The 10,480-nt window shown below is 42.2% G+C and overlaps 1 protein-coding gene across 1 annotated transcript; it reads left to right on the top strand.

The window, feature by feature from the left end:
* Window positions 1-590: 590 nt before the first annotated feature.
* Window positions 591-2,126, top strand: LOC107284348 (7-alpha-hydroxycholest-4-en-3-one 12-alpha-hydroxylase-like). The gene has a single exon (XM_015812394.1). It carries the CDS (start codon window positions 591-593, stop codon window positions 2,124-2,126), a length of 1,536 nt encoding a protein of 511 aa, XP_015667880.1.
* Window positions 2,127-10,480: the final 8,354 nt, after the last annotated feature.

Genomic DNA, 10,480 nt, shown 5'->3' with positions numbered 1-10,480 from the left:
TTTCTCTTTCTCCTCCTCCTCCTCCTCCTCCTCCTCCTCCTCCATAAATGGGGCAGTAATTATACCTACTTAAGTCTTATTGTAGACAATTTCTATTTGAACACAAAGAAAATAAAAGCATTCCCCTTCCCAATAATCCTGATATCAGCAGTCTCACATTCTCTCTCTCTCTCTCTGAAAACCATCGTCTTTCGGCTCTTGGGTTCCCTCCAAATATTCATATTTCTCCTATCTCCATCTCTCAGGAGATTATATCTTGTTCTCAAGACTCCTGTTTGCACACCTTGAGTGTTTAACGCTTGCGCTGAGTCAGGAAAACACTTTCTCAAATGTAAAATAAACACAGGCACACGTCTTGCCCAACTTGCTTCCTGTTTGCTTATGATTTCTTTGGGATTTTCTGGTGGAAACCCCGTTCAAGGACTGAGGTTGGTTTCCTCCCTTCCTTTTTTTCTCCATTGCAAGGGTTAACTGCAATTCCTGGCTTGTTTGATCAAGCAAAACTCCTCCCTGGCCATAAAACGCCTACTTTTCTCCAGAGCCTGTTTGTTAAAAAGGCTGCTTATGCTGAACTGCAGACACTCTTCAAGATGTCCTTCTGGATTGCAGTCGTGGTTGCCTTGGTGGTCGGTCTTTTGGGGGTCCTCTACCTGATGGGCGTCTTCCGCCGAAGACGACCCAACGAACCCCCTTTGGACATAGGACTCATTCCCTGGCTTGGACATGCATTACACTTCCGAAATGACAATCTGGATTTCCTGCAAAGCATGCAGAAGAAACATGGGGACATCTTCACCACCTTGATTGCAGGACAGTACTTCACCTTCTTGATAGACCCGTTGTCTTTCGGTGGCATCATCAAGGAACCCCGAAGCAAACTGGACTTTATTTCATTTGCAGCTGAGCTGGTCCTCAGGGTGTTTCGATTCGAGGCCTCCCACGAGACTCACAAGATTATCGAAGTCTCCAGCACGAAACATCTGAAGGGAGAGGGCCTGGTGGTGATGACCCAAGCCATGATGGATGCTTTACAGGCCGTCTTACTCCAGTGGCAAGAAACCTCCAAAGAGGATCCAAAGTCCTGGAAAGAAGATGGCTTGTTCCACTTCTGTTACAACACAGTCTTCCGAGCTGGGTATCTGGCTTTGTACGGTACCGAGCCAGCTAAAGGTGAAAACCAGAAAGAAAAGGCGAAACGAAAAGACCAAGATCACACCGAAGAGGTGTACATCGAATTCCGCAAATACGACAAGCTCTTCCCACGCCTATCATATGCCTTGTTGACCCCGTGGGAGTGGGGCCAAATAAAGAACCTCTGGAACTATTTCTGGCAGGAGCTTTCGGTGAAGAACATCTACCAGAAAGACAATATCAGCCGGTGGATCAGTGACCAGTCTCAACAGCTGGCTGAAAGTGGGACTTCAGATGAGATGAGAGACCGGTTCATGTTCCTGCTCCTTTGGGCCGCTCAAGGTAACACCGGTCCAGCTTCCTTCTGGCTTCTGGAATACCTGATGAAGCATCCCAAAGCCATGGAAGAGGTCAAGAAGGAGATCCTGGAGGTGGTGAAGAAGTCAGGCCAAGAGGTGACCTCCCGAGAGAAGCCCTTGAACGTCACCAAGGAGATGCTAAACCAAACGCCCATCCTGGACAGCGCTGTGGAGGAGATTCTGAGGTTGGTGACGGCACCAATGTTGATCCGGTTGATTTTACAAGACATGGACTTGAAGCTCCACAATGGGAAGTCCTACCTGTTGCGTAAAGGTGACAAAATCGCCCTCTTTCCTTATCTCTCGGCCCACATGGATCCTGAAATCCATCCGGAGCCCCAGGTCTTCAAATACGACCGTTTCCTCAGCCAAAACGGCAACAAAAAGGAATTTTTTAAGAATGGCGAGAAGGTGAAATATTTCACCATGCCTTGGGGAGCTGGGACCTCCATGTGTCCCGGCCGCTACTTTGCCACCAACGAAATCAAGCTTTTCGCCTTCGTGATGCTGGCTTGTTTTGATCTGGAACTGATCAATCAGCAGGAGGAGATCCCTCCCATCGACAAGACCCGCTATGGGTTTGGGGTGATGCAACCCATGAATGACGTCCAATTTAGGTACCGATGCCGGTGCTAAAGGCCAAGTCTGCGATCTGCACACGACGATCCAAGATAACCAGGGAGATTTCACCAGTGAACTGGTTTATCTCTACATAATTGAATCATTCCCTCTCTCTCTCTCTCTCTCTCTCTCTCTCTCTGTGTGTGTGTGTGTGTGTGTGTGTATGTGTGTGTGTGTTAACCCTTTCCTTTATTTGTGCATACTTAGCTTGCACACAATAATCTAGGATAACTAGGGGTATGGCACTGGTGAACTAATTTATCTCTATGTTATGCAATCAGACTCTGTGTGTGTGGGTTTGTGTGTATGTGTGTGTGTGTGTGTGTGTGTGTTAACTCCTTCTTTTCCTTTTGCACACTTAGCTTTCATACAATAATCTAGGATAACCAGGGATGTCTCACCAATGAACTGTTTATCTCTATGTTATGGAAGCAGTCTCTCTCTCTCTCTCTCTCTCTCTCTCTCTCTCTCTCTCTCTCTCTCTCTCTCTCTCTCTCTCTCTCTCTCTCTCTCTCTCTCTCCCTTCCTTTCTTTCTTTTTTTTTTGCTTGCACACAATAATCTAGGATAACCAGGGATATCTCACCAGTAAATTGATTTATCTCTATGTTATGAAATCAGGCTGTGTGTGTATGTCTGTCTGTCTCTCTCTGTGTTAATCCCTTCCTTTCTTTTTGCACACTTAGCTTGCACTAAAAAATAATCCAGAAGCCTTCCTGAAATTAACCCTCCCAAATTGTTTTTCTTTCCTTCTTTTCCTGTTCAAGTTCAGCTTTCCAAACTTGCTATATTTTTTAAGTGCATCCAGAGCCAGCATATTAATGTACACAAACGGAATTGTGTCTTTTGTTGATCTAAGGTTCCTAGTGAAATGTGCTAAGGGGCTTTTGAAGAGACAGAGGAATTCCAGATAAGGGATTCTCCCTTTGTGAGTAGCAAAAATGCAGCTAGTCCTCAACTCAGGACCACAATTGACCCCAAGATCTCTGTTGCTAAGTTAGACATATGTTAAGTAAATTTTGCCCCATTTTATGACTTTTCTTGCCAGAGTTGTTAAGTGAATCACTGCAGTTGATTAGCTAGTAACCCGATTGTTGAGTGAATCTGGCTTCACCATTGGCTTTGCTTGTCTGAAGGTCACAAAAAGGAATCACATGACTTCAGGACACTGTGACCGTCATAAACACAAATCAATTGCCAAGTATCCAAATTTTGATCGCAGGGATGCTGCAACGGTCATAAGTATGAAAAACGGTCATAAGTTACGTTTTTTCAGTGCCGTTGTAAGCGTGAAGGGTCACTAAATGGAACCGTTATAAGTCGAGGACTGCCTGTATCTAGCACCTATCTTAATTCCAACTCTTCCTCAACAGAGGAAGTCTTCTTTGATCCTATGAAGAAGGAAATGCTTTAATAATTTAATAAACTGAAAATTATACCTACTGTGCCCTTGTTTTTATCAGATGTAGACAGAAGAAACATGAAGAAAAGTGAACTTTGGCTATGGCAAACATTGACCGAAGTATCATTTTTGCTGAGATAGTAAAAACATGACAATGATAGAGATTGCAAAATTTTATATTTTTTTCCAATGAAAAGCTAAGGAAAAAGAAAATAAATACCCACCCCTTTACAGTTTGTTTTTAAAAGTCATGCTCAAGGGCAGCCAAAAAGCTTTCTAAATCACTGGAGGTTTTTAAGAAGAGATTGGACAGCCATCTGTCCAGAGTGGAACAGAGATTCCTGCTTGAGCAGCGGGTTGGACTAGATGACCCCCAAGGTCCCTTCCAACTCTGTTATTCTGCATTCTGTTTATGTGGTCACTAGGCGATGAGCCCTTTTTGAGTGGACAGAATCAAACCATCAATTCTGGTTTTATATGGACAGTCCTCGACTTAAGACCACAACCGAGCCCCAAATTTCCATTGCTAAGTGGGATGGTTGTTAAGTGAGTTTTGCCCCATTGGGGATGCTGCAACGGTCATAAGTGTGAAAAATGGTCACAAGTCACTTTTTTTCAGCACCATTGTAACTTTGAACGGTCCCTAATCAAGCAGTCCTAAGTCGAGGACTACCTATAGTTATTATTTCTGCTTCACCATTGTAATAATAATTATTTTTTTCCATCAGACCCCCAAGGCACCCAAATTCACTTCCAAACAGAAATTCATTTTATGTTTGCAAGTGAATTGTGTTATTTTTCCTGGCAGGGATGACTCAGATTTCCACGGTTCCTGACTTCTGGCCAAGTTATTTCAAAACAGGGCAGGCGATGAAATAATTTAAATAAAAGAGATGAGAAGAACACAGCTTTAAAGCTCAACAATAATATAAAACAAAAGGAAAAATGAGAAACAGAATTGAAACTCTTCGCTAAAGGGAGAAGTGGAGGTTTATAGGGTTTTGTACGGATAGTCCTCAATTTACCACCATAGTGGAGCCCAAAATTCCTGTTATTAAGTGAGACATTTGTGAAGTGAATTTTACCTCATTTTACAACCTTTCTTACCACAATAATCACTGAGGCTGTTAAGTTAGTAACACGGTTGTTAAGTGAATCTGGCTTCCCCATTGGCTTTGCTTGTCAGAAGGACGCAAAAGGGAGAATCACGTGACCCCAGGGATGCTGCGACCGCCATAAATATGAATCAGTTGTCAAGTGTCCAAATTTTGATCACGTGATCCTGGGGTTGTTCCAATGTCATCAAGGGTGGAAAAATAGTCATAAGTCCCTTTTGTCTGTACTGTTGTAACTTTGAAGGGTCACTAAACGAACAGCTGTAAGCCAAGGACTACCGGTATAAATTTTCTTAAATAAATATATCAGAGCATTTTTCAGCTGAAAAGTTGTTGGAGACAAGCTATAAAATATATTCCAGGCAGCTCTCGACTTACAAGCATCCGTTTAGTGACTATTCAAAATTACCAAAAGCACTGCTAAAAATGCGACTTACAACCAGGCCTCGCCCTTACGACCGTCACAGCATCCCCACGGTCAGGTGATCAGAATTGGGTCCTTTCCAACTGGTCTCATAATCGCCATTTGTGACCTTCTCAACTGGCCTCCGACGAGCAAAGCCAATAAGGGGGGGGAAGGATTCACTTAATGACCATGTGATTGTCTTAACAACTGCAGGGATTTGCTTTACAACTGTGGCAGAAAAAGTGGTAAAATCGGGTGCAGCTCACTTAAATTAGTAACATGGTTGTTAAATTAAGGGCTTAGCAATGAAAATCCCCGTCCTGATTGTGGTCATAAGTTGAGGACAACCTGTAGGAGGTATTCTGATTGTCCCATCATTAAATCAAAATTCTCACCAGGTGACCCTGTTCTTAATTCTGTAGTGCAAATGCAACATGGATTCACACACACACATACCCTCAAATCCTTGTGTTGATATATTTTGCGTCACCGTTTTGCTTTATTTCAAGAAACGGGTCGGACTAAATATCCCCTGAGGTTCCTTCGGACTTTGGAACTCTGGGATAAGCTATGTGCTAGCAACACTGGATTTAGAGCTTTATAGCTTTATTTATCTACCTATGGGTGTAGTTCAAGGACAAATTTAAGGTTGTTCTTTCCTACTATGTATTGGTCTGTTCCCAGAGGGGAGTGTGAAATATCTTTCTCTCTTTCTCTGCACAAAACAATTTGAGTATGCTATGAAGAAAGTAAGTAAGCTACTTAGGGATTTAAAAAAAAGCAGCTGTAGGAGGAGAGGGATTTTTTCCATCTACAGGCTCTCTCTTGTGCCACTTTCCCCAGGGGGATCCGGTTTCTTTCTTCCTCCTGTGATCAAATTGGTGGCAAGGCCTCTCCTTCCATGGCTCTGGGTTCAAGGAAAACACTTAACAAAGGAGCTGAGTTCTGACATGAAAGACACGGGCTTAAAATGTCATTTGATTTCCATCGTACACAGATTTTAAAAATAAAATTTTGACTTTCTTTCTTTCTCTCTCTCTCTCTCTTTCTTCCTTCCCTCCTTTTTTACTTATTTTTCCTTCTTCCCTTCCTCCCTCCTTCCTATATATTTCCTCCCCCTCTCTCTCCTTCTCTCTCTTTTCTTTCTTTCTTTCTTTCTTTCTTTCTTTCTTTCTTTCTTTCTTTTTCTCTCCTTTCATTCTCTTCTCACTTTCTCTTCTCTCCTTCCTTCCTTCTCTTACTCTCACCTTTCCTTCTGACTTTCCCTTCTCTTTCTTCTCTCCCTCCCTCTTTCTTTCCTTCCTTCCTTCCTTCCTTCCTTCCTTCCTTCCTCCCTCCCCCTTCCTTCCTTCCTTCCTTCCTTCCCTCCTTCCTTCCTTCCTTCCTTCCTTCCTTCCTTCCTTCCTTCCTTCCTTCCTTCCTTCCTTCCTTCCTTCCAAGGTCACTGTAAGAACCCACCCCACTTTACATCTTAAGAAGACAGAACTCTTGGAATATCTCTTCCAACAGGCATCTTTATTAAGAGAAGATGGTTGCAGGCGTTCTAGACAGGATCTGAGGGGCCAAGCCCTACCATTCAAGGTTTTAAGTGTTCCCAAGCAGCCCCCACCCCACCGTCCTTCCAGCGACAATCCCAGGTGTTACATTTCCACCCCCTTTTCCTCCCGGCCAGCAGAAGGGAGACTTCAGAGAGTAGTAGATGAAAGGTGATGGCCATATTGTTATGGTCAGTCCTCTTGGTGAGATCCACATTCAGTCCCTTTGAAGCTTTAATGAAGGAAGTGAGAGCCATAAAACCCCTTTGCTCATCCCCCCTTCCCCTTCGTAGTATGACAGAGAGGACAGAAATGGGGTTTTCCATAGTTGATAACTAGACCTGGAGCCCACATGTACATGATTGCTAACTGACCCAAGTTATATATTCCATGAGAATAAAACCTGGGTCTGTGTTGGCCTCCTGGGGCGTTCAACTTTTGAAATCCATTGCTCAACAAGCTGGGGCTTTTTTAAGGTAAACAAAGCCAAGTGAGTCTGTGCAGTTGCTTAAGTAAATGATCTCTTTGAAGTCAGCGCTTAGTCATATTCGAGATGATGAGAATTGCTTCAGAAAACCTGAACGGACTTTGCTTATGGGCATTTTCAAAACAGGGAGTCCTCGACTTTCAACAATTCATTTAGTGACCATTTAAAGTTTCACTTTAAAAAGTGACATGACCATTTTTCCCAATTACGACTGTCACATGATCAAAATTCAGACACTTGGCCACTGACTCATACTTTGCGGTGTCGCAGAGTCACATGATCCCCTTTTGTGACATGCAAAGTCAAATGGGGGAAGCCAGATTCACTTAACAGCCATAAGACTAACTTAAGAACTGCAGTGATTCACTTAATAACGGTGGAAAGAAAGTTCATAAGCTGGGGCAAAACTCACTTAACAATGGTCTTGCTTAGCAATGGAGATTTGGGACTCAATCTTGGTCATAAGTCGAGGACTCTCTGTACTAAAAAGAACAAAGCAACTCCAGAGTTACCAGCACTAGCAAAAGCTACAAAGAACCACAGCAACAAAAGTTTATTTGGATTAGAGTATTTATTTACTGGGGCATATAGCCACACATATAAATAGATACTGTAGGTCTGTTTTCTTAAATAATTGGAAAATCAAAAGGCAACCCGGCAATTTAATTTTTTTCTGTTCCACTAGGCTATTTTTCTTTTTCTTTCTTTCTTTTTTTTAAAAAAAAAGTCAACACAAGGAAGAAAAAATAGTTCAGCTATTTGATTAAAAAAAAACACAGCAAATCGGTTGCTTTAAATCAGATGAAGCAATAAGACTGGATCTCTTGGTTGCAAAACTAGGTTCCTATGGTGATAAACAGCCAGACAACTCATTCTTCACTGCAAAAGAAGCAGTAACCAACTAATTCGAAAAGAACAGCTGGTAGTTTGTCCAAAGGCCTGCATGCAGCTTGACTGGCTGACACGAGCCACCTCTGGGCACTATCTAACAAAATGAAATTCAATGGTGAAAAAAGCAAGGTTCTACATTTAGGCAAAAAAAACCAAATGCACAAGTACAGCATAGGTGGCACCTTGCTCAATAGTAGTAACTGTGAGAGGGATCTCGGAGTCCTAGTGGACAATCACTTAAATATGAGCCAGCAGTGTGCTGCAGCTGCCAAAAAGGCCAACACAGTGATAGGCTGCATTAACAGAGGGATAGAATCAAGATCACGTGAAGTGTTAATACCACTTTACAATGCCTTGGTAAGGCCACACTTGGAATACTGCATCTAGTTTTGGTCACCGCGATGCAAAAAAGATGTTGAGACTTTAGAAAGAGTACAGAGAAGAGCAACAAAGATGATTAGGGGACTGGAGGCTAAAGCATATAAGGAACGGTTGCTGGAATTGGGTATGTCTAGTTTAACGAAGAGAAGGACGAGGGGGGACATGATAGCAGTCTTCCAATATCTCAGGGGCTGCCCCAAAGAAGAGGGAGTCAAGCTATTCTCCAAAGCGCCTGAAGGCAGGACAAGAAGCAACGGGTGGAAACTAATCAAGGAGAGAAGCAATCTAGAACTAAGGAGAAACTTCCTGACAGTGAGAACAATTAACCAGTGGAACAACCGGCCTCCAGAAGCGGTGAATGCTCCAACACTGGAAGTTTTTAAGAAGAGACTGGACAGCCATTTGTCCGAAATGGTATAGGGTTTCCTGCCTGAGCAGGGGGTTGGACTAGATGACCTTCAAGGTCCCTTCCAACTTTACTATTATTATTATTATTATTTATACCTCAGGAGGAGTGTCGTGTCCGGGATTATTTTTGCAGGAAGCTATAACGCATTGTGATTGTGGTTGAAATTACGGGTGTTCTCAGGTTGAGAATGATTTATTGTCTGAGTATTGTTGCGTATTTTCGCCCTAGGATATTCACATGTCAAAAGCCAGAGCTGTAAAGCCACCGAAACTCATCCAACTGTTAATGAAATTAACTCTGTTGTTTATCGCAAAGTTTTATTATGTGTGTATGTAGATATGTATTTTTAGCAAAGGCTGAAGTTTTCTAAGGCAGAGCAATTTTCCTTCGTAATACACGGAGCTTTCTCTGCACCTGTGAATGTAGAATGCAACAGGGGGGAAAAGAAATAAAGGCAACGAAAGGAAACTGTTCAATTAATTATTTAACACTGACATCGGATAATTAATAATTATTAAAACTAAAAGATTCATAAAACGAAATTCATAAAACCAGTTTATAGTTAATTAATTCAGTTTATTAATTTCATTTTGATTAAATACATTCTTTAGTTACTTAAATAATTAAGATTAAATTAAATTTAGTTTAATAAAACTACCTTTAATTAAATTAAAATGAAAAATGAATTTAAATCTAAATCTTCTATATATATATATATATATATGGGTTTTTTTGCAAAACTGTTGTAAGGTGCGTGGACATTTGCATGCTCAGCTGATGGGGAACAACAGATAGAAAATATTGTCTAGATTCTTCTCCCCCTCCCCCTCTAAAAAACAGATTTTTCATAAATACTTTCTTTTTTTGCAAAAAATTAAAATGAAATAACCCAGAGATTTCATAAGCTCCTTCTTCTGTGGGTTGCCTCCATCTTTAAATTGCTTTTGGAAAGAGATAATCTTTCAGGTTTAAAATAATCCCTGAGGCATCACCCGACTTTCACTTTCTCCAATCTGTTAATTATTCCACTTTGTTGAGGAACTGAGAGGAACCTTACTATAAAATAAATAAAATGCACCCCTCTGTTGTGGCTGTGGCCTCTTCTCTTCCGCAATCGTAATAAATGTCTCAGCCTGCACACTTCTGAATGCTCGGCCATGTGCTGCTTAGCGGGGAGCCACGGAAAGCCAGAAAGAGATGGTGTGAAGGCGGCTTTGTTGGCTACACAGCCATCACACCATACTTTGAAGAGAGAAGGGCTCTTTTCCTTTCACGTTCGGCCACAAAAGTTCTCAGCTTGGTGGTGGAGAAGGTCACCGTGGCTTGTTGGTGTTTGTCCAAGCCGGTCTCCTGCAGCCACGAAGACTGAAGACATTCTGTGGCTGTTGGTCTTCTCCTGGAAGGAAACAGAACATGGAGGTCGGTAAGGCCACACTTGGAATACTGCATCCAGTTTTGGTCACCACGATGTAAAAAAGATGCTGAGACTCTAGAAAGAGTGCAGAGAAGAGCAACAAAGATAATCAGGGGACTGGAGGCTAAAACATATAAGGAACGGTTGCTGGAATTGGGTCTGTCTAGTTTAATGAAGAGAAGGACGAGGGGGGACATGATAGCAGTCTTCCATTATCTCAGGGGCTGCCCCAAAGAAGAGGGAGTCAAGCTATTCTCCAAAGCACCTGAAGGCAGGACAAGAAGCAATGGGTGGAAACTAACAAAAGAGAGAAGTAACTTAGAACTAAGG

The sequence above is a fragment of the Protobothrops mucrosquamatus genome, unplaced genomic scaffold, assembly GCF_001527695.2.
Source record: "Protobothrops mucrosquamatus isolate PMUCROS unplaced genomic scaffold, P.Mucros_1.0 scaffold81, whole genome shotgun sequence".
Lineage (NCBI taxonomy): Eukaryota > Metazoa > Chordata > Lepidosauria > Squamata > Viperidae > Protobothrops > Protobothrops mucrosquamatus.
Note: the sequence above shows the minus strand (reverse complement) of the source record. Positions and strands in the feature narration are given on the sequence as shown.

Excerpts from the sequence above, each read along its gene's own strand:
- LOC107284348 (XM_015812394.1), top strand. The coding sequence starts at position 591 with ATGTCCTTCTGGATTGCAGTCGTGGTTGCCTTGGTGGTCGGTCTTTTG.